General features: G+C 39.0%; 1 protein-coding gene and 1 long non-coding RNA gene across 2 annotated transcripts; both read right to left on the reverse strand.

The window, feature by feature from the left end:
- LOC118780276 (tumor necrosis factor receptor superfamily member 14-like) lies at nt 1–25,458 on the reverse strand. The gene is made up of 7 exons (XM_036532687.1): nt 25,401–25,458; nt 24,948–24,989; nt 24,714–24,839; nt 24,097–24,255; nt 1,006–1,093; nt 694–845; nt 1–414 (listed from the first exon to the last, which is right to left on the reverse strand). Exons 1-7 carry the CDS (start codon nt 25,456–25,458, stop codon nt 341–343), a joined length of 699 nt encoding a protein of 232 aa, XP_036388580.1. The 3' UTR covers nt 1–340.
- On the reverse strand, nt 8,599–10,046 carry LOC118781270. The gene is made up of 3 exons (XR_005005086.1): nt 9,964–10,046; nt 9,653–9,807; nt 8,599–9,367 (listed from the first exon to the last, which is right to left on the reverse strand). It is a non-coding gene; the product is annotated as an uncharacterized LOC118781270 (long non-coding RNA).
- Nucleotides 25,459–25,814: the final 356 nt, after the last annotated feature.

Genomic DNA, 25,814 nt, shown 5'->3' on the forward strand with positions numbered 1-25,814 from the left:
ACAGAGGCAGAGGTGTATTTCCAATATGGGCTTTCCAGCAGTTAATCCATCTTTTGGAAGGTGGCCAGCGCCCCATGTAATCTGAATGGTAAAACTTTATAGTGATAAAGGCCAGCAAGAGTCTTATAGATGACTTCCCAGGGGCCCCCATCTGGCCAAGAGGAAGATGAGACATTAGTTGTTTGACAGGCTCTCAAGGGTCCTCTGATTCAGATTGCCAGACGGGGAGCCCATTTTTGGCCAGCATGGGTGGTGGGTTGGGGATTGATGGCTGCAGAGTACATTTTTTCTAGCCCTGTTAAATTTCTTCGCAGCAGGAGACACACCTGATGGAAATCTGTCATCCCTGCTCTAACACGTTAGACTCCTGGCCTACTGCAGAGGGAGCAAGTATCCTCCCTACATACCTTCTCCCTGCAATTACAAGACACATGCATTTCAACAACCCCATTCAGTCAATACGTCACACTATTTCAGTTTTTACATTCCTTACATAACTGAGTTGTATTCACTCAGTTATCAGTGAATACAACTCAATGTGTTCACTCATAATTGATTTAACTAGTAGAAATATAAGAAATTAGTTCACTGAACACAGGGAGGACAGCAGACCTTAAACTGCCAATTAATCAATATTGACTATTTATCAAAAAATAAAAGTCCGGATATCACAGCTTGGAGAGAATGACTTACTTTTTCTGAGAATAAAGACTATTGCTCCTGCTACAACTAACAGAGTTGGCACAACAATCCCAACTATGAGACCAGTCATAGATTTCTCTCCACATTCAGAATCAGAGGAATGGCTGCCAGGTTTCAATTCAGGAAGTCCCTCGGAGCTGCAACTGTAACAAAAATAAATGTAAAATAAATTAAGGTATGGGCAAATTAAATGTTTTATTTAATATCAACACACAGGATATACAATTTATAAGGCCTACACTGAATTTTGTATTGGAAAATGGCATAACTGGATAATAAATGTAGGAATGTGAGCAAACTTACTCTCTGTGTGGTTTGCAGTATGTAGACAGGCCATCTGAAAAGGTTTTATCGGGACAATCTCCACATATGGTATCACTAGATGCTGTTCCTACAAATACCAGAAGGCATTCAAAAACACAAACCATGCTGTTAGCATACATATTGGCTATTTGCATTACAGGTAAACAGACATGAAGATATAATAAAAAGGCAGATCATACCGTTCTGTATGATGAATTGTCCAGGCTTGCAAACGGTGTGTCTTTCTGCTTTGCTGCAGTTCCCCTTCCTGTCCCATTTAATGCAGAAGTGCTGATCCAGAGGGCCACACACTGTGTTTGAGTACAAGGTGCACGTCTTATATATTTCTACACCAAGGCCTGTGGGGAATGAAGAATTGATATCATAGCAACACCATGAGTTTCAAGTTCTGTAGTCATAACGGGAGATTTACTCAGAAAAAAAATATTCTCAGTGAAAGCATAATTTAATGCAGACAATTGAAACGGGACAAATCAATTCGTATCTGACCAAACAGTAGTTGCATTTCAACATAACATCTTAAAATATTACATATTATATACACATTTTTAAGTATATTTAACCTTGGAAGCAGCATAAAGAAGATGAAAGTTAGAAAGCACAGAAATGCATCTGAAGAGTGAGACCTCAAGCTTCTTAAATATTCTCACAGACATCACAAAAATGGCCTGACACTATGCTGCACAGGTATGGGGTATGCCCCATCAACCCCTAATGTGAGTGGATGGCATACCTATAATCCCAATATTTACAAATCATTAACATGTTTGCTGTAAATCAATATTCTCACCTTTGTCACAGACTGCACAGCGAAAACACCTAGAGACATGATTTGGCTCCTCAGTGAAAGTTTCATCAATACATGGTGTACAGGAAGTGCTTGTGAATTCTGTGCAGTGTTTGTAGACTCTGCTTCCTAATGGAAAAATAGACATGAAAATGTTGACCTGACACACATTCAATGACATCACAATAAAGGAAGAGCTCTCTCACACCTCCAAGCTGTAGCTTGCCAAAAGACAGTTACTTACCAGGACCACACATAGGGCAGCACTCGTCACCTATTCTATATTCTGCACGGCCACAGGCATAGGCAACATCACACAGCAGGAGTGCTGTCTAAAGAGATTGATTAGAGAGATTGACTTAGATCAAACAATTGATCTAAAGAAAGAATATCTGTAACCCTTCACGTACCACACAAAATCTCAATATCAGGTAAAACTTTTTTTTTGGACAGAGTGGAATAAATTATCAACCAAAATGATTCTAGCCCTACAGGCTTGGGCTCCTGGTTATCATGGGAAGAGAACAAACAAATTTCTCCTATTCACTAAATGGGATTAAATTAAAAAAAAAAAAGAAAAGAAAGAAAGACCGGTTAATTTGAGTAACAGAGAAACTTTGAGTGAAGCACAACATTTTTTATAAGAAACCACCTTTGATGTCAATATTGCAATGCTTTTACTAATAATGATTTCTCATTTGTATAATCATCACAAAATTGATTAAACTCCATCACAAGATACAAAGCAAAACATACTGAACAGACAAACAACCAAAAGGATCTTTATTCAAAGCAGTAAGCTAAAATATAATAACTTACCATAAATAAAGTAGCTTTGACTTCTAAATGCCGCATGGTCCACAGATTTGTGCTTCCTTTGGTGAAAACATATCCCAGTTTTAATAGAATAATGTGTCAATACATTAGAAAGGACTAATATTTGACGATCTCCATTTGTTGTGCTGGTTCCTGTGATAGCCTCGGGTTAACAATCAACATCCTCCATTGACAGAAAGTGAAATATGTTAATGTAAGTTCTGTATTCTCTATTTAACTTCTCTATGAAACTGCAGACCTTACCAAAAAGTTCTGTTGCCATTTAAAAAATTAAATATTGGATCACATGCATATATTTTACAAATATGAGTCTGTATTAACAGTTGCATGTTGTCCATCATATTTATGTGTTAATGAACTCATAGGGATACTGAAATACTAAATATGGGTCTGTATTAACATGTTGCATGTAAAGCCATATTTGGCATTTCAGTCTCCCTATGAATTCATTAATGCTGAAATATGAACAGAATATGAAACGTTAGTACAACCCCATATCATACTTGTGATACTCAGCTGTGTACTGTGCTCCAGTGTCCTGCAGATGATGGCAGGGATAACATACAAAAAGGTAAGGCCATACTCTGAGCTACATGGATTCAAAGGTAGACAAAAACTATGCTGCAATTTTATAAATTTTAAAATTACACAATACCTCTACATTAGATTATATTGCAATGGCCTATGAGTGAATGAAAACTGAACCTAATGGTATTGCCAATGTTAATATTAAACCTCTTGACATTCAATATTTGAACATCATATTTAAGTATGGTGTTACCAAGTACCACCTTGGACACCATAATTAAGTATTTCCAATGTGGTTTCTAGTTCTAAATGCTAACAGATCTTATCTAAAGAGGTCTACTTTTCTGACATCTAAAAGAGTATAGCCTACTAGTTCATCAACTCCTCTACAACTTCTCTTGCTTTCATCATAATCTTCTCATCATATCCTGAATCAAGCTCATAGAGAAATGTTTTAGTATTTTCCACTTCTGTAATGGTTGAGCAGGAGGGACCCAGATGCAGAGATCATACAAAAACACAGAAGGGTTTCAAAAGACAAAGAATCTTTATTAGATACAAGCAAACTGAGGCACAGGAATGCACACAACACAGGGTAGCTCAGTACTGAACAGGGAGCCAAACCACAGGCAGCAAAACACATAGAAACTAATTACACTCTACTGAAAACAATTTTACTAGATCAGGCACACACAGTTCAGACACAGACAGGAAGGCAGTCCCTCTGGTGGAAACTCAGAGAAGCAGCAGGCAACCGGGCCAGACAGGCTGTCACAAGGACGCCTGCTGGTTGTTGAGAGAAGCAGTCTCTGAAACCCTGACAACTTCATCCACACAGAAGAAATACCACACGGTGTTTTGAGAAGAGCGTGTGGGGGGTGACTTGTGACGCTCAGAAGTTTTCTGTTTTCATTACAGCCATCAACGAGCTAATTTAGCGATTTTTAATTAAATTTTAATTAAAGGCTGCGTTTCCTTTAAATGAACAGAGATGAAAGTGAAAGAATGCAAGTCGGAATTCCCCTTGCAGTTTTTTTTTTTTTTTTTACAGGTGAAAACATATTAGACCTCCTTGTACCTTCAAATTATAGTCTTTATATTTTAAAACAAATGATCATAGAAAAGACAATAGAATATACTTTAATAATAATTAATATATAGATAACATTTAAAACGTACCTATAATTAAGGTGAATTTCTGACCTTAACATATGCACGCAGGAATATACGCAATCTTCTCTTAAATTGTCTACCTACCTACACGGTTTCAAAGTTCACTCAAGCACTTTCCGTTGAGCGAGTTGCTTCGTTCTGGGTGAGGTATGCTGCTCCGCATTGCTTGGCGCCTACGTACTAAGCAGCGCTAGGCGAGTATGGTAAGCCGTCTACGCATTTAATCATTCGCGCTTACTACTCATAATAACATTACGACTTGTCATGACTAATCAAAATTAAATTATAACTAGTCAAAATGCTAATTGAATATATCAGCAAAACAATTTTGACTAACCATGAAAACGTTTTAAAAATAGATTTACAGATACAACAAGATGTCTTTAATTCAGTTTATTTATCTTCAGATATTAATGATTTCTTTGCCACTATTGACGATTACAGACCTCCATAATTCAATTTTCACTCGTTAAAAATGAGTTACTAGTTGCAATTTCATTTTGACTAGTCAAAAATCCAATTCAAGATATCTTTAATTCAGACTCGTGACTTTATCGTTGACTTATATGGAAATTCCAAATTCAGATACCTACAATTAATTTATGACTCGTCATAATTCCAGTTCAACATAAACAAACTATAATTTGACTTGTCACAATTCAAATTCAAGATATCTCTAATTCAATTATGACTAGTCATATTACTAATTCTATTATCTTTAAACGATTTATAAGGAGTCATAATATTGATTCGTGATATATCTCATTTAATTCAGATAACTCATAGTACACTTAGTAGTCAGAGTTTCTTTTCCTAATGCAGATTGCTTACAGTCAACTAAAAATGGGGGGAGCTACAGCTTTTAGATGGCTTTGAATCTCAATCCCAACTCAGCTGAAATTCAAAAAAAAAAAAAAAAAAAACTTTTAAAAGATACCTCTTTTCACACACCTATTCCTTCATAGGACTTCTGGCTGAAATTTTGAATTTATGATGGCTTGTTTGAATACACAGCACTGTATAAAATCATCATCATGCTGTTGTCTTGTAATGTAGTTGTACAGTCAAGTGGGAACCAAATCCTGGTCTCCCACTACAGAGCTCAGCTGCATTACCTCATCACATAAAGGCCTCCCCCTATCCTGCCACGGTCAATAGTGACATTTTCATGTGTCCACTAATTTTGCCAGGTCACCAACTCAAAAAGCACTCTTTCACAGCCATTCTACTCCACTAGCTTACCTTTAGACCTTTGCCTAGCTCCAGCCCTGTCCACACTCTCACCATAGCATTCTGCATCACACCTGCTGTGGAACATTGTATCAGTCACCATTCACACCAGTATGGAGAGATACCATTTTCCTACCCTGTTCAGCACTGTTGTTTTTAGATATCACTCTAGGTTTGTAGGCACAGACTTCCTGGGTCCTTTGTCAACTTTTCAGTTCAGCACCATTTTGGACTTTAACCGGTTTCAGCAGCAGCAGCGAAAAAAACCCTACCATTTTCACAGTAGCTCCAATGTTACATTGATTTACTCACCACAGATGGTTGTGGCATATCTCCTGATGCAGCAACTCACCAGTTTAATGTCCCTTTACTCCATCATGCATCCTTGTGTCTCCAGATTACGCTACTTGGTTAACTAGGTAATGGTGCTACATTCATTTGGGAAGGAAGGGTAGAAGGTTCCACTATTCTGCCCACTATTCGCTATATACAGTGTCTCAGAAAATATTCTTCACCCCCACTGATTATTTCTTTTTGCTGTGTTCGAACATCAAATTTAAGTATATTAGAAGGGTTTTTTTTCTGCTCCTTTTGAAGTGACTCTCTACAGAAATCAAATGAAATAAAGCATTTAAATACCTTCAGAATTATTTTAAAAAATACAAATCTGAAAACTGCTTAATTGGTAAGTAATAAGTATTCACCCCCCTTTCTTTAAACAAACTAAATTAGGAGAAGTGTTTCACAAGGTACACCTGTGTTCATTTCAAATCCACCTGTGTCCAGTTGTATGCTTGCACAATAAATATGACTGATTTTGGGAGGTCAGATCAGTCCTGCTGTCATAAAGACCAAGGAACTGCCCGTGAAACATATTTGGAGGAAAAAAGCTGGAGAGGGTTATAAAAAGATCAGCAAAGCATTGAACCTTCCTAGGAGCACTGTGAAATCCATTATAAGTGGAAAAAATATGGCACAACCCAGACACTACCAAGATCAGGCTATCCTTCCAAACTGAGTGCCCGGACAAGAAGGGCAATTCTCAGAGAGGTGTCCAAGAGACCAGCTACAACACTGAAGGATTTACAGTGCTGACTGGCTGAAATGGGAGAACCTGTGTAGACAACATCATCATCAGCTCCTCATAGATCTGGTAAGCTTGTTACCATCAAGGGCAACATGGATGGAGCCAAATACATGCAAATTCTTGAGAACCTGTTTCACTCAGCCAAAGATCTGAGTTTAGAGAGAAGATTTATAGTCCAACAGAACAATGACCCTAACCACAGGGCAAAAACTACAAAGGAATGGCTTGGGGGAAAAAAACGTTTGTGTCCTGAAATGGCTGAGTCAAAGCCCAGACTTAAATCCAACTGAAAATCTCTGGCATGACCGGAAAATTGCTGTCCACCAATGTTCTCCATATAATTTGGCAGAGTTGGAGAAACTCCCCCAGACTCTGTTGCAGAAGTGATAATGTATTATTTACAGTGGTATTTACAGTGCAGACAGACATACAAAGAATAAATATCTGCACATATATAAAGGGAGCATTTAAACAGCAGGTAATGAGGCTGCTCCTGTCACTGGTTCACCTCTCACTCCAGGACAGTCTTCACATCCCTTAACTAGGTGAAGCCCTGGAACCTCCAGTCACACGCAGACAATGGGATTTCAGAGAAATATGGCATTAAACAGAGGTCATCAGGGGTAAATCAGATATTAAATTAAAATTTCATTTTACCATTGCCAGGCAGGAAGAATCTACAGTAACATTAACTGGACTCGACTTTCCAATATTCCAATATTATTACAATAGTTGCACCCAAAAAAGGAAGTATTTGAGAAAAATCACACTTAAAAGATGAAAGGCCCATTTTATCAACTCTCTGCAATTGTATCTATGATATTCAACAAAACTATATAGTTATTTCTGTTTTCAGCTGAGATAGCAGAAATGCATCTTGCAGAATTAATAGTCCCGGTATTATTCAATACATACTCCTTCATTAAGTCAGAATGTATATGCAGCCATTTTCCATTTGTGCTCCATTTTGTGACACTTTCTATGTATTTCACAGATATTATGATTGCCACACAGGAAACATACTTTTCTTAAAAAAGCATTTAAATTTTAATGCTGCCAGTAAATGAGTGGTTTTACATATATAAATGCTGTACATAATATGCTTACATGTGAAAAGTATGCACATACAGTATAATACACAATACTTTATTAGAATGAACCTGAAAGGAATGCATTTGTTATGTGTGATTGAACTACTGTGCCTGGCTGCTGCCCTGGGGTAGAACAGCTGGTCCTCTAGACAGCCACATACTCTCAATCTAACAAGGCACAACTGTGTCATGAGCCGTTGCACAGCAACTGTGACTCTGTATAGCAAAATGATAGACCCCCTGGTCTTACCTCCTGACCACATAGTTTCTGTTTGTGCTATTATTGGACAGTTTCTGCACAACAGACCGCAGGACTGTGTGACTGCCTCATGATGTGACTGCTGATGTGTCACATCTCTCACCCCAAGCCCTGACCTGAGGAGGACAGAGGTCTCAGTCCAGAGGGAGAGAAGGCAAGAGAGAGCATGAGAGTGACCATGGACAGCTCCTGCACAGTTCTGAGTGGCGAGAGGGTACAGCTGCAGAGCCAGAAACCACCGTGCGCCCATGGAAGCGTTGGTCTTTGGCAGAGTGGGCAAACACTGTATGGGTGTATTATTAGTAATAAGTGTGAAGTAGCGCCAAAAAAGAAAGCGAGACATCGCCGTCAAGGCCCGCTTGATTGCCATACACCCTGTTTCCACAGCTGCACATTTGCATTTCCTTGGCAACAGCATCAGAGATATGAAGACGACTGGGGGCTCCTCTAAATCCATGATCTGAGTTAGGATGACCCTGTTCCCAGTTTCCAACATGTCCGTCTCTCGGATACATAGCAGAGGCACATCTGATGACCCCAGTACGAGCTCTGTACATAGCAATGCTTTCAAGCCCTGGAATGTAGGCTCAGTTTCAGTTGTCAAAAACTGTTTTTCAGTGGTGTTCTTCCAAATATGTTTTGTCAAAGGGTTAGCTATAGAGGCAAAGTGGGGTTTAAACTGTCCATGCCATATATAACTTGCCAGACCGAGGACTGGTATCACCTGACTTTTACTGCCAGTTTGGGGCCAGTTCTGTACCACCTCCTCCCAGCCAGTGAAATATCCAAAGCAGAGAGCTGCTTGTTGTCTGAGACAGCACTCCTTGGGGTAAACTGTCAATCCAGCCTGCAGAAACATACACAACACATTGCGTACCTTCTCCAGATGGCTGGCCCATGAGTCTGAGTGAATGACATCATCTTCCACAGAGGCAGAGGTGTATTTCCAATATGGGCTTTGCAGCAGCTGATCTATCATCTTTTGGAAGGTGGCCAGCACCCCATGTAATCTGAATGGTAAAAGTTTATACTGATAAAGGCCATCCGGAGTCTTATGGAAGATTTCCCAGGGGCCCCCATCTGGCCAAGAGGAAGATGAAACATTAGTTGTTTGACAGGTTCTCGAGGGTCCTCTGATCCAGACTGCTAGAAGGCACACCCAACTTTGGCCAGAGTGGGTGATGGGATGGGGATTGATGGCTGTGCTGTGCATCTTTTCTTGGCCAGGGAAATTTCTTCGCAGCAGGAGATATACCTGGAAGAAAGCTTTCACACCTGCTCTCACTGTGCTCTGTCTCTCACTGTCCAGGCCCAGACAGGAACACGTTGCCTGTCCGATTACCTTCTCCCTGAAATAACAAGACACATGCATTTCTATTTCAATAATTTCAATAAAATTCAGTCAATATGTTACACTATTTCAATTTTTACATTCCTTACATAATTGAGTTGTATTCACTATCAGTGAATAGTGAATACAACTCAATGTGTTCACTCATAATTGATTTAACTAGTAGAAATATAACAAATTCGTTCACTGAACACAGGGAGGAGAGCACACCTTAAACTGCCACTTCATCAATATTGAATATGTCTCAAAAAACAAGTCTTACCACTTGGAAGGAATAACTTACCTTTTATAAATATTACGAGTCCTATTACTGCTGCAACTAATACAGTAACAGCTGCAACAATCCCCAATATGGGACCAGTCTGAAATTTATCTCCACATTCAGAATCAGAAGAATGGCTGCCAGGTTTCAATTCACGAAGTCCCTCGGAGCTGCAACTGTAACAAAAATAAATGTAAAAAAATAAATTAAGGTTAGGGCAAATTTTATTTAATCTCAACACGCAGGATATACATGTTATGAGGCCTACACTGAATTTTGTACTGGAAAATGGCATAACTGGGGATTAAATGCAGGAATGTGAGGAAGCTTACTCTCTGTGTGGTTTGCAGTTTGTAGACAGGCCATCTGAAAAGGTTTTATCAGGACAATCTCCACATATGGTATCAGTGGATGCTGTTCCTACAAATATCAGAATGCATCCCAACAGTTTTAAGAAACATCCATCCAGACATTCCAATTGTTAAGAAACACAAACCACATTGTTAACACATATTGGTTGTTTGCATTACAGATAAACACATATGTTGTAATAAAGATGTAATACTAAAGATATAATACCCTCCTGTATGATGAATTGTCCGGGCTTGCAGACTGTGTGTCTTTCTGCTTTGCTGCACCCCTTCCAGTCCCATTCAATGCAGAAGTGCTGATCCAGAGGGCCATACACTGTGTTTGAGGTGGGAGTGCAAGCTTGATCTATTTTTAAACCAAGGCCTGTGGAGGAATGAAGAATTGAAACCCATGTTGTGACAATATCAAGTTCTGTGGTCAAAACAGGAGATTCATTCAGAAAAAAGTCTTCAGTTGAAAGCTGTCGCAAACCTTAATATCATTAATAAAAATGCTTTCAGTGTACAATCACAGGCATTTGAAACAGGCCAGAACAATTTGTATTTGACCAAACAATATTTGTTATTCAACAAGATATCTCTTAAAATGTAAACTGTCAGAACTCAAGCTTATTAAATGTTATTTCTGACATATATCACAAAAATGGCCTCACACTATGCTGCGCAGGTATAGGGTATGCCCCATCAACCCCTAATGTGAGTGGATGGCATACCTGCAATCCCAGTATTTACAAATCATTTATATGTTTGCTGTAAATCAATATTCTCACCTTTGTCACAGACTGCACAGCGAAAGCACTCAGTGAGACCACTGGGTTGATCAATGAAAGTTTCCCCAACACAAGGCACACATGAGGTGTTGGTGAATTCTGTACAGTGTTTGTAGACTCTGCTCCCTAAAGGAAAAATATACATGAAAATGTTGACCTTGCATGCATTCAGTGTCATCCCAATAAAAGAAGAGCTCTCTCACAACTCCTGTAAGCCTGTATCCATTTTAGCTGTAGCTTGACAAAAGACAGTTACTTACCAGGACCACACATAGGGCAGCACTCGTCACCTACTCTATATTCTGCATGGCCACAGGCATAGGCAACATCACAAAGCAGGAGTACTGTCTAAAGAGATTGATTAGAGAGACTGACTTAGATCAAACAATTGATCTAAAGAAAGAATATCTGTAACCCCTTGCACACTGCACACAATCTCAATATCAGGTAAAATGTATTTTTACTGGACAAAATGGAATAAATTTTTAACCAAAATGGTTCTAGCCCTACAGGCTTGGGTCCAAGACTATCATAGAAAGAGAACTAAAATATTCCCATATTCACCAAATGGGATTAAATTAAAAAATAATGAACAAAAACAAAGGAAAAAAATAGGTAGACTAACTTAAATTGAAACAGTTGAACTGGCAGGCTTTCAGTGACATCACAATAAAAATAAGAACGCTGACAGAAACTCCCATCAGCCTCCATCTATTGCAAGAGGAGCTGGAGCTTGACAAGACAGTTATTTACCAGGAGCACACATACGGCAACATCCTGCACCAGTTTTAAATTCTGCATCACGACAGGCATTGGAGGACGACATCATCACAAAGCAGAAGCACTGTCTAAAGAGATTGATTAGGGAGATTGATTTAGATCAAATTATTGATCTAAAGAGAATAGCTGCAATCCCTCACTTACTACACACAATCTTAATGTCAGGTAAAAAGCATTTTTGGAATGGAATAAAACACTAACCAAAATGGTTCTAGCCCTACAGGCTTGGGCCCCTGATCATCATGGGGAGAGAACTAAAACTGGCAAAAATGGAATTAAATAAAAATAAAAGATTGAAAGATGGCATCAGTTAATTTGAGTTACTGTGGTTCCCTAAGTCTCCATAGAACAGAGAAATAAAAACTGATCTGTCTGATAGCTTGCTTCACATCAGTCCCAACCTGCATGAAATACCAAAGAACTCTGATAATAGAGAAGTGCAGAGATGTTCGTCTTACTGAATATTTTCAGTCACTGACAGCTTTGTCAGCTGCAGATATTGTACCATTTTCCTCTGAACCTGACTAGCATTCATTTATTATATTCTTACGATAAAGAAAAGCTTTGAATTGTGAGTTGTAAGTGTAAACTCATGAGGCCAGTCACTTTCTTGGTATTTATTAATTGAAGCTCAGGAAAATTACATTTATTAAAAATAATATTCTCAGTGTATAAATAAATGGAAGGAAATATTTGTGCCAACAGAAGTAATGGTTTATATGGTGCAATTTAACCGAACAGGCTTTTCTATAACATTGTGGAGGCTAGCGATTACTGAGATCATAGGTCACCATCATAAACAAAACTGAGCATGTGAATGTGAGTAGATAAGCCATAAAAAGTGATAGCCATTGCAGGCAAATGTCAAACCTTCCCATTCTATTGCAGCCAGGAAACAGTTAAAAAAGACTGTTTTAATCTCACTTAAATTTTTCTGAGGGAGAAACAGTGCAAAAGATGCATCCTATGAGCTTTCTCTTTGTCTGCCCCTTGACACAATTGCAAAATCAAATATCATCTTTCCTCCACTCAGATTACTTGTGTCCGCATTCTTAAGAATCTGACAGCAACTGCAGGTCAATGTTCATTTAAACAACATGCCTGATAATAAATTGAGACACTCAGATTGGTCATTTACCATTTTTCAGTGTTTAGATTTATAACAAGGTTAGAGAAAACTGGGGGAAGATTGGGGTGCTGTTTTGAGGGCACTTGCTAAGCAAATAAATACAACTGTCTTTTAAATGAATATTCAGGAAATATTTGCAGTGAATTTCAATCCTTCTACAAGACACTACATTTGATGGGAATACTACTATACTATCAATGGCAATAAATTTCTCATCTGTATAATCATCATGATAACATTGATCAAAATCCATTACAAGATATCAGATTAAACAAACTGAACAGATAACACTGAAATTATTTTTATTCAAAGCAGTAAGCTAAAATAACTTACCATAAATACAGTAGATTTCAATATCAAACGTCGCATGGTACACAGATTTGTGCTTCCTTTGAAGAAAACATATCCCAGTTTTTGTAGAATAATGTATCACTTGTGTGTGATCATTCAGTTCTCCATTTGCTGAAGTGCTGATTCCCGTGATAGCCTTGGGTTAACACATAACATCCTCCTTTGACAGAAAGAGAAATACGTTAATGACAGTTCTGTATTCTCTATTTAACTGCACAGCAATTTTATAAACCTGTAAACCTCTACGTTAGATTTAAAGCAATGCCAATGTTACCTTTCAGTTCAGACCTGGAACAAACATACTGCAATGATCCGTATGAGAAGCGAATGAAAACTGAACCCTTAGCCTAGTGCCAATGCTAATATAGACATTCAATATTTAAAAGTTAGCTTGGACGCCAGAGTTTAAGTAGTCTTTGCAATTTAGTTTCTATCTCCTGACCTAAATCCCAAAAGATCTTACCTAAAGATGTCCACGTGTCCAATTAACTAAGCCAAGCCTATACTAGTTTTAACACCACACCCTACATCAAACCTAAGGGGAAACAACTAAGATTTCCCAATTTACACCTCACCCACACAATATGGGTGAGGTGTAAGGAAACGAAGTTAAAATGGAAAACTTTTCAGGAGTCTGCAATGAGAGAGCGGGCTCCTGAAAATGTGACGCTCGCAAGTTTTCCATTTTAACTTTGTCTCCTCACAACCTCATCAAACCCGAGAAATTCACATACATACGACTCATACCATTAGAATCATGAGACAAAAAAGTACCAAGCGAAAGCGAAACTAATTCAACTGCGGTATTCCCCTCGCAGTAGCAGTAGACATGACACTTCCCTGTACTTTAGTCAGTCAGTCAGTAAAAATGATAGTCTTGAAAAATAAAAACAATAAAAACAAATGATCCACCGAATTTACTTGAAAATTACGGCGAACGTCTGACCTTTACATACACATATAGGAAGATATGCAACATTTCATGTACTAAAACAGCAGATTTACAGCGTTATAATGTACACTCACGCACACCCATGCAACGCAGGCACACAGATACCTTAATGAACTTAAATCTGTTTCCCTGCAATGCTACATGACTACACTGCCATCAATAAAAAAAACAACACAACGTAAAGACCCACTCCTTGAGTTTCACCTACCTTGAACTTAAACCGTCGACAAAATGTCCGATTTCTCAGAAGGCCGTCCCACTTCTTGACGAAGTACACTGTTGTAGTCTGCCTCGCAATTGGTGACCTGCGCCAGGTATTCTATTCCTATTCGCTGTATTTTTCAAATAGGGAAACGTGAAATGAGATCGAAGCAAGTGATTCTGGAGACGGAAATCATTTACATTACATTAAATTACATTCATTTCTCCAAAACGAAATTCCAGCACAATAGAACATACGTGTATCAATTCAAGTTAAATGAGCAACAGTGTCAGACCAGGCTAACAACACTGCTACACCAACGAGTGTGAGCATTACAATATTCAGGCTCTACCCTAAATTAACTTGTGCAATCTGTCTAGATTAGGGAAGCCAAGTATTTTACCATACATCAGTCACTAGATCTCCAAAACACTACAGGTGAAATAAACAGCAAGAACTCCAGGTAGCAAGTATTAGGGGGCAGGGACTGAGGTGGAACCGCGATGCAGTCTGAAGAGATGAGTCTGTGGCAGAAGATGGTCAGTGATTCTGCTGTCCTTCGTAGAACATATGATTTGAAAATTGGTTGTAGATATGAGGGGGCTGTCCCATTCATTGTCCTGTATGCCCACACCAAGGTTGTGAACTTGATGCAAGTGATAACAGGAAGCCAATGAATTGAGGTGAGGATGGAAGTAACTTGACTACTTTTAGGGAGATTGTAGACAAGTCATGCAGCTGCATTCTGGATTAGTTATAGGGGTTTGATTGCACAGGCAGGAAGGCAAGCAAAGTGGGAGTTACAGTAGTCCAGCCATGAGAAGACCAGGGCTTGAACTAGGAACTGCATTGAATGCACAGGGAGGTAGGGGTGGATCCTTCAGATGTTGTACAAAAAGAATCTGCACACCCAACTCATGACTCCAACCTGAGAAAAGAAGGACAGTTCGCTATCAAGTGTTACAGAAAAGCTTTTGACAGTGGCATTTGTGAAAAGGCTTGTTGGGTCTAGGCTGTTGGAGAGGTCTTGAAATGGGGAGGACCTGGATGGGTTGAAAAGCATCTCAGTCCTAGCCAAGATGAGCTTTAGGCGGTGGTACATCATCCACTGTGAAATGTCTTTCAGATACACTGAAATGTGTGCAGAAACCTGTGTGTTAGATGACGGGAAAGACAGGAAGAGTTGTGTGTTGTCATCATAAAAGTGTTACGAAAAGCCGTGGCAGGAGATGACAGAGGCGAGAGATTGTATGTAAAGAGAGAAGAGGAGGGGGCCGAGTACAGAGCCTTGAGGGACACCCATAGACAGGCTGTGGGGCCTGGACAACCTACCATTCCAGGACACCCTGAAGGTGATGTCCAGAGAGGTAGGATTTCATCCAAAGGAGAGGGGTGTCAGCGACCCCCAATGTAGCCAGGGTAAATAGAAACAGAGTGTGGTCCACTGTGTCAAAGGCTGCAGAAAAGTCTAGAAGAATCAAGACTGTGGAGTGGGAGGCAGTATGTTGGCTGTATGTTGGTAAAAATGGTAAAAATGTCATCTTCAATCACCTCTCCTACAAACTTTGTCATGACAGCATAAAATTTGATACATGCTTATCTGAATGATTTACATGCTTATTACATTCATATGTTTAGGAATAGTTGATATCTAACAATATGGGATTTCAATCAATTTTCACCATGACAGCATTGCCATTCATTTACATTTACATTCACACCTCCCAATAAAATTTCCTGCCACCATTTACCTTGTTCAATGGACCCACTGGCTTTTTCAGCTTTCTGCATGTACAGTACGTCCAGGCAGGGTACACTTCCACACCTTTTTATTTGTATAATTTTTGCTTGCAACTATATGTGTTTTACATAGTGGTATATAGCTGCACAAACCTAATAAGTATTTGTCTTGTTCATAGTTATAGGAATGATGGCTTCTTCTTCACTATTTGCCATTCTCATAATACATGCAACTGCTTTTTTAAATTAGTGCTTTCATCTTTTGGGACACATCCTTCATGCTTACTAAGATTTGGCTGTAAAATAACACACAGTAATATTTGTGAATACAGCGTGGTTGAAAAGAAAGGATGAGAAGGGAGGTAAAAAGTAAATGCAATATACATAAAGGGAGCGGTGTCAGTCTCCCTGAACTCTAGCAGAGCACACTCCCTGAGTTTCGTATTTTTCTGCAGTCTTCTCTATTATTAATAAGCACAATGTTATTTTTGGAAGATCCCTACAATCCTGGTCTCCATCAGTATCTGGTCTGTTAAATTAATGGTCAGCTGTAAGGGAGGACTTCAACCACAGTCTGGCCAGAGGGGACTCCAAAAACAAAAGAAAAAAAGATCAATCTCCACAGGGCTGTGAGAGGAGTCCTCTAATGACCAAATGCCATCTGTCTCATGGGAAGACAAATGGACAGCCAACTGTGCTATGTGTTTTTGTGCAGTGTTTTGAGTTTGTGTAGGTTTGTGTAATAAACAGCTGCATTACTTAATTTAATTAATACCACAAACAGGAAGAAATATATATTTAGAACTGTTTTTCAGCCTTCATCCTGGAGACTTGCTGTGTGTGCATTATGGCTCAGCACTCAGTTAATTAGGTTCAATTGAGCAGTTGACAAAATTCCTGTCTGAATTGATCGTTTTACATCTAGTCTGCAATTGCAGTTTGTGAAAGAAATGGGGTGTTCAACAGTTAGACTGTTGTTCACAACTGCCTGTTGAACAAATTCAGTGCAGTTGTCTCATTTAAGCGTACTTATTTGATTGATTATTTGATTATTATTTGATTTGATTATATATCTAGCCTTGTGGAGGAGTTTAAGTGTGCTAAGGTAAGGTTAGTGTTGCAACTGTCAGGAAGCCATGATACATTAGATAGTAGTCTGGTGCCAAATGTAGCTATATGGACGTAGAAGTGAAGGCAAGCAGTACAAGAGGCACAGACAGCTCTGAAGCATATAAATATTGTTGGTAGGGTGCAGCAAGGGAGAGACGGTCCAGGGGAAACTGTGGAATAAGTGAGACCCTACAGAGAGGAGGACATTGGTTGCAGAGCAGATATGCGATCAGGAGGAAGCAGTGAGGCATTCTAGGGCAGTGGCTCAGATGAACCAAGGACAGTGGATGAACTGGGAGAGTGAAGAAAAGAGGAGGCTTAGTTTGAGGGACCTGTGGTGTATGCAGGCAAATCATACATGGTTCCTGTTTGGGGCTACTTATGATGTGCTACCATCACCACAGAACCTATAACAGTGGGTGGATGGGTACCCAGTGTGTCCCCTGTCTTCAGAGATAGCAACATTGAGGCAAATTTTGGTTAGTCTCTTGTATGAGCTATATACCTGGCAGCATAACCAGGTTCTGAAGTGTTCAGCTGCAGCAATTGAGAGGAGAGGACAGGTCAATTTGGTAAGTAATATGACTGAGAGTTTAGCTATTCATTTTGTCCATGAGGGAGAGAAAAGTGGGGGGGGGCTTTCACGTAGAGGGAATAGTGTCAACTGGAGTCGGAAAGAAGGTGTATAACTTGTGGAGAGTGCAATTTTCCATTTTTATGTGAAGAAGAACATGTTAGTAGAACTGTGAAGGGAAGTGTCCACTTTATAACCCCAATGAGATACTGTCATTTATATGCCTAATTGTTTTCTCATAGTAGAAATACGCAAAAGAAGTTCAGACTCTCAGGAGGCATCAGGATCAAGTTTGTCAGTTTGAGCAGTAATATAGCTTTTCCTGGAGTCCGCATTACAGGGCCCAGGCATTAATGAATAGGAAGTGAATTTGCTGTTCTATAGCTCAGGTTTATAGACAGTTGTTACCTCGGCATTGGACTCAGTTGTCTTAGCTGAGTGCTTATCCTCTTTTTTATGGCACTCTGTATTGTAATATTAACTGCTGTACAAAGTGCAGAATGTTTGCAGTAATCCAGTCATTCTGTTGGACAACCTCCATAGGGCTCAGATTGTACGGCTCAGCTTCAAACAACTGAACCACTGAGCTATTTGGGTTCCCAGAGATTTGATTTAAGATTTGAGAGAGTTTAAGGGAAAACTGTGCTGTTTTCAGTTACTGATCACCTCTTCCTGTAAGAATTACGACTCTAATGTAAAACACTGGTGAAATTCTTGCATCAAACAGAAAATGGGTGGACAGGCTGCATTTGTTTTAAAACCGAAACTGAAAATAAAGTTCAGAAATGAATGCAGTCTGTGCCTGGCTCAAGTTAAACCATGGTCTAAATTACGACGTTAAAAAGCCTAAATTGGTACAGCCCATTTGATTGCTAAAAACCCACATACAGTGCTCTAAAACAAGTCTAAAGAATGTGTGTGTCTCATCTTGACCACTTGTATGGAATTGTATTAAGATCTGCGTATTAGTCTATCCCTGCTCCTCCCTTTTTGTTTTAACAGCGCGTGAGTACATTGGGATATCATAAAATAATCGACATGAAAACAAACTAGACTCACAACAAATAAGAGTTCATGCAGCATGTATTATCCAAGGCGGGGACAAAGGGCTTAATGACTGGGAGGGGAGGGGTAGGTGTGACCGATGGGCAGGGATTTTGTTTACTGGGTTGAGGATGATTCATTGTGCTTTCAAGGCACGGCTCCAGCAGTAGGAAGACATCTTGATATTCACTGTGAAAAGCGTGCAGGCCTGGAAATGGTAGCACATGTACTTTTAAAGTTTGTGGGCTATGCAAAGGATAGGGGAGAGTTGGTTTACAGGCTGCCGAATATAGGGGTTTCCTCCCACTCTCCACAGACATTTCTCACATCAGGGTGAAATAAAGGTAACGTTCTCTGTGGTCTTCCGCTTCCATAACGCTACTATAGGATCAGTGTTTGCATGACTCCTGACCAGTAGGTGGCAGCAATACACTACATGGTGTTTTAGCCTGCCATTAAGTCCAATAAGAAGACGACTCCATGTAGCAGAAGAGATGAGAACAGATATCACAACTCACAGATTGGGGCACACTATAAAAGCATACAGCCACCAACAACCACAAACAGCGATGTGTAGTGCAAAGCATCATTCCCTGTTCCAGCAACAAGCGCAATAATGACCAAAACATGCACAGTGAGTTTGACAACCTCAGCGTGATGGTATTAGAGAAAAAAATCCAGTAATCTGATGTATGAAATATATAATAAAGATGGAATAATGTCTTATGCTGGGTATCAAATTACACATCACACTTCACACTATCCCACATCAAAGTTTTAAAAGTTTACATTTGCATAAGACAAAATTAAATTGAAGTATAAAGCCTAAATCATGGAAAACTTATGTTAACCTTGCATCTATGGGTTCTTGAATTTTAATAGCAGAACTTCAACAGACCTATGTACACTGGAAGACTGTAGGACTAGTTATTGCTAATTTTTATAGGCCTGAATGGCTTAAAGCCCACAGTAGGGCTATCAAAGAGCTGCAGGTTGCTGACCTATGGTTTAGAGAAAGATGACTGTGTGAGTGTGAAATAAGATATTTGGGAAGATTGCCCTTACGTTTTCAATCTTTCCTTATTTCTGTAGTACTATATATTGTATGTAATTGTACAGGACTAATAAACATTTGCGTTATTCACACTTATTGTTGTTGTCACCTTGTTGACCGTTTGCCATTGTCACAATAGGCTACGCATATATTAGGTTTGTTTTTTTAATTAGTGCCCTCGTTCTTTGGTAGCGTAAATCATTGACATCAGCACTCAGCTGTGAATATGTAGCTCACCAACTAGATAACTTCAGACTCAGCTCCTTCTGCAACCTCTGTTTTGATGGGTGGTTGGGGTAACTATGTCCAATATGCAGTAGCATATTGTTAAATATGTAAAATAATATATGTTAAAGTTTCAGCCAAGTTGTAAGGTCACAACAAATCTATTCACACGTATTGTTTAAATATGTTTTTGTAGAAGAAAGCCTTTATTAATTCACTGCTTTGTAGTTTTTATTGTATAAAATGTGTTACATGTGTGAGGGATTGTGGGAAAATATGTTATGAAATATGAAAATATGTCTTTCCTGCAATACAAAAACACACTGGGTATTTCTACAATATAAACATTACGTTTCTAAACTGATGTGGTATTAAACATATCGCTGAACATAAAATTTACATACATTAACATACATTACATACATGATTTTAAACAGCTTGTCGTCATCACTACCAGTCATACAATACAGTGCAAACCAAAGGACAGCGTGTGCCTGACTGTGGTCTTCTTGACCAGAAAGGAAGGAAAAAGTAAAACGCAGTAAATTCATGGGGAGACACATAGATAGCCAACCATCCATGTGCTTTTCCATGGTGCTTAACATTTGTGTAGTTTTTTTTTTTTTGGACAAAAAGTTGAATTTCTCATTCTCCTCCATTTAAGTTGCAATACAGTTTTGTACTATCTCCTCCCAGCCAGTCAAATATGCCAAGCAGAGCGCTGCTTGTTGTCTGAGACAGCACTTCTTCAGGTAAGCTGTCAACCCTGCCCATGGAAGGGTACAGAATACATTGTGTATCTTCTCCAGACCACTGACCCATGTGTCTGAGTGAATGACATCATCTTCCAAAGGGGCAGCGGTGTATTTCCAATATGGACTCTCCAGCAGTCGACCCATCATCCTTTGAAAGGTGACCACAGCCCCATGTCATCTGAATGGTAAAACCATATACTGATAAAGGTCATCTGGAGTCTTCTGGAAGATTTCCCCAGGGCCCCCATCTGACAAAGAGGAGGATGAGCCACCTTCTTGGGTTCTCAAAGTTCCTCTGATTTGAACTGCCAGAGGGTAAGGCCATTTTTGGCCAGGGTGGGTGGTGGGTTGGGAATAGATGGCTGCAGCGTACATCTTCTCTAGCCCTGTTAAATTTGCTTCCATCAGGAGATACACGTGGAGGAAATCGGTCACCCTTGCTCCCACAGTCCAGGCTCCCAGAGTACTGCAGATACCTACACAACCCATGGGAATATTATGGGCCTGGGTGTGCACAAAAGTAATCAGCAGCTGTAATGGGTAATGGGGATGCCTGGATTCAACAAAACCTCAACTTCCTGTTCCCCAAACCAAATCATTTGGGTCCGACTGCCCTGGGACAGCCCCTTAAGTGACCATCTGCTCCAGGACAATCTTGGTGGTAGCACCAGGAGAGCACCAGAGAGTCTTACTCTGTCGCAGGTCATATAACTGCGAACAGGCAGGTTGTTTTGGTGGATGGGTCCAGGTCTTGAAGCGTCGTGCAGCTTCCAAAAGGGTTATCCTGGACTGACACAAAGTCTCCCTCTTCAGCATGTCATAATACTCTGCCGGTCTCACTGGGAGATCATGGTATGTCCTCAGAGGTTGTCTTGAAAGCAAAGGGCTCCGATTACCTGCCCACCTTTCACATTGACACAGTTTCCACATCTCCCACCCTGCTGTGCGCTCAGACATCATGAGGCAGGACTCCTCCTCAGACTCCACCATCATTTTCACTGTCCATCAAGCTGCCCGCTAATGCATCAGACTCCGCAGCGTTACTGCTGTGATATAAAAATGAAAGCACACGTAATCTCTCATGCATTATGCAAACACAAAAAGTCATTATGTACTACATTAACAGATGACAAAGATCTGTAAAATGACCAAAAGGTGTTTACTGTGTATTTTTTTTTTTTTTACACAGAAAGTAGAGGTGAAGTATCAGAGCTGTCTTTCAAAGACACATTTGCTTCAGCATCGCCCGCTGGTGAATCTGGACCAACAAAAAAAGTGACTGAACCATTAGTGTACACAAGCAACATAACATCATCTCTATAATAGGCAACAGCTGCCTAGTTTATGCTAAATTGTCCATTTCAATAATTCAGTATCAAATGGATTGACAATGCTGATCCGCACACATTATTTGTATTGTCTGTACACTGACTGCACTCAGGTTTGACATGGGCATCGGATCCAAACATGTCAAACGTTCATATGCAAAACATTATAGAGGAAGTGCTGTTTATATACATTGTTGAAGAAAATGTGTGATTTATTTAAAATATGAGGTGTGTGGAAATATGTTCATTCTCACACCTAATCCTGACCATGCACATGAGAATTTCATTGTGACAACCCATATTAGATGCCAACACTGTAATGGGACAACAGTAGATGTTGAATCAAAACCATTAATAGACCCAGTCAGTGAGAAAGAGTGAAAAGGTCCCTATTGGACTATCAAGGAACCCAATTTATTTGTCTTGAAAAGAAAAAAGATTCTTTCTTTTGCTCTTCATGTTTGCTCTTTTCCTAGATGAAGTCAATCTGAAAACGCCATAATTAAATTATCCATTATTCAAGTTTAAGGTTATTTTTATTGTATAAATCAATTGTGTGTAGCCTGTTACAATCACATGATTAAGTGATCTGTTCAATCTAAGGATTAAATCCTCTGAAAAACATTTTATAGCATTAAAGTCACTGAAGTAGTTGCATTAACAGTGTTCATCCTGTTTTACCAAATACTGCTTTTGTAGCCTGGTTTATATATTGTGTTCTGCAAAATATAAATCATAATAAATACTAGAAACCTGCATAGGATACAAATTAAAACAAAACAAAAAAAACTAACCTTGAAAAAAACTGTTGAGATTATAGCCTTATACAGAGCACCTTCAATTAGAATGAAACTAATGACAGAAAAAAGGTTCTTAGTTCACTAGTATTTCAGTCACATTCACCACTGAGCAGTCCTTTATTGAACACTTTGAATCTGATTCCTACAGGACCCACACACAGCCTTTCCCCAGGCTCATGCTGAAAAGATTTTCCGTTTCATTAGTCAGTATTGTTATTCCTGCCTCCGACTCCGACTTACCTTCTTCGTTTTGTTTGACGCCATCTTCTGTGGAAGATTGTCCGCCCTAATGAAATGTAAATTTTATCTCAGTAAGTTCAGTATTCACACCTGTGAGGGCTTAGAAACATTTTTAACACTGTCGGTGAATGCAGAACATTTACTGCAGATGAAAATATGCCCTTAAAATGTTTCAATTTGACACAGCGGGAAATGTTTCTCTACATACCCACTTCAGTCCTCCTCCTGATATTAGAAGGTAAATGCATTTTTATTTGAATAACTGCAATACGTTAACATGCAACATTATTGCACATTTTAAATTCCTTATGTAATTAAGTCATATTTAAGAATTACCACTGATTTCTAATAGTAGAAATAATAGCAATTAGTTCATCAAACACTGGGAGGACAGCAGACCTTACACTGCCAATTCATTAATATTGATTATTTATCAAAAAAGTCTGTTACAGCTTAGAAGGAATGACTTACTTCTTTGAAGTAAAAAGAGTATTGCTCCTGCTACAACCAACAGAGTTGGCACACCAATCCCAACTATGAGACCAGTCATAGATTTCTGTCCACATTCAGAATCAGAGAAATGGTTTCCTGGTTTCACTTCAACAAGTCCCTCAGATATGCAACTGTAACAAAAGTAAATGTAAAAAGTAATTATGTTATGTCCAATTAAATATTTTATTTGATATCAATACACAAGACATGATGATCATAAACTCCCAATCTGTACATTTTAATGAGCCCTACATTGACTTCTGTTCTGGAAAATAACATAACTGGGGATTAAATGCAGGAATGTGAGTAAACTTACTCTCTGTGTGGTTTGCAGTATGTAGACAGGCCATCTGAAAAGGTTTTATCAGGACAATCTCCACATATGGTATTAGCAGATGCTGTTCCTACAATATCAGAACAAAAGTTTTAAGAAACATCCATCCAGACACTCCAATAGTTAAGAAACACAAAATATGCTGTTAACATACATATTGGTTATCTGCATGATAAATAAACAGATATGAAAATGTAATAAAGCCACATCATACCGTTCTGTTTGATGAATTGTCCAGGCTTGCAAACTGTGTGTCTTTCTGCTTTGCTGCAGCTCCCCTTCCTGTCCCATTCAATGCAGAAGTGCTGATCCAGAGGGCCACACACTGTGTTTGAGGTGGGAGTGCAAGCTTTATCTATTTTTAAACCAAGATCTGTGGAGGAATGAAGAATAGATGTCACTAACACCACGAGTTACAAGTTCAGCAGTTAAAACAGGAGATTTAGTCAGAAAAAATATATGCATTCACATAATACCATAAATCAGTGCAAAATCACAGGCATCTAAAACATGACAGACCAATTTGCATTTGACCAAACAGTATTTGTATTACAAAAAGATATTTTAAAATGTAAATTGTAATGTATGTACACATTTCAATATATCTAACCTTTTGAACTGCATAAAGAAGATGAAGGTTCGATGGTAAAGAAATGCATCTAAAGAGTCAGACCTCAAGCTAACTGTTATTTCTGTGTCAAAAATGGCCTCACACTATGCTGCACAGGTATGGGGTATGCCCCATCAACCCCTAATATTAGTGGATGGCATACCTATAATCCCAATATTTACAAATCATTAACATGTTTGTTGTTTGCTCAATATTCTCACCTGGGTTACAGACTGCACAGCGAAAGCACTCAGTGAGACCATTGGGTTGATCTATGAAAGTTTCACCAGTACACGGTGCACAATAAGTCGTGGTGAATTCTGTACAGTGTTTGTAGACCCTGCTCCCTAATGGAAAAATAGACATGAAAATGTTGACCTGACACACATTCAATGACATCACAATAAACTAAGAGCTCTCTCACACCTTCTGAACGCTTGTATCTATTTACTTACCAGAAGCGCACACAGGGCAGCATTCTTCACCTATCCTATATTCTGCACGGCCACAGGCATAGGCAACATCACAAAGCAGGAGTGTTGTCTAGAGATTGATTAGAGAGATTGATTTAGAACAAACAATGGATCTAAAGAAAGAATATCTGTAAAATGTATTGTTATTGGACAAAATGGAATAAATTTTTAATCAAAATGGTTCTAGCCCTACAGGCTTGAGTCCACGACTATCATAGAAAAAGAACTAAAATATTCCCATATTCACCAAATGGGATTAAATTAAAAAATAATGAACAAAAACAAAGGAAAAAAATAGGTAGACTAACATAAATTGAAACAGTCGAACTGACAGATTTTCAGTGACATCACAATACAATAAGAACACTGACAGTAACTCCCATCAGCCTCCATCTACTGCAAGAGGAGCTGGAGCTTGACAAGACAGTTACTTACCAGGAGCACATACAGCAACATCCTTCACCAGTTTTAAATTCTGCACCACCACAGGCATCGGAAACATCACTAAGCAGGAGCAGTGTCTAAAGAGATTGATTTAGATCAAATTATTGATTATTAAATCAACCTGTAAATATTCCTTCCAATTCCTTCTAAATCAATGAACCATGTAAATTACTGTTGTTTTATATATGATCTTAAATTATTGCATGCTGATTAATCAAATACTCATATTTTATCAATAAACTGCATTTAGGCTCCTACAATACTAGTTGCAATTTGTGTTGCCTCATCAATCTTTGACTCACTTGGAAAAAAAAAACTATTGAGTCAACTGCATACAGCTGAAGTTCATCAGACAAGAACAGACTTAAAGCTGAACCCTGAGGAACCCCTTTTATAAGCACTTGA

This window comes from Megalops cyprinoides, chromosome 7, assembly GCF_013368585.1.
Source record: "Megalops cyprinoides isolate fMegCyp1 chromosome 7, fMegCyp1.pri, whole genome shotgun sequence".
In the NCBI taxonomy this organism is placed as follows: Eukaryota; Metazoa; Chordata; class Actinopteri; order Elopiformes; family Megalopidae; genus Megalops; species Megalops cyprinoides.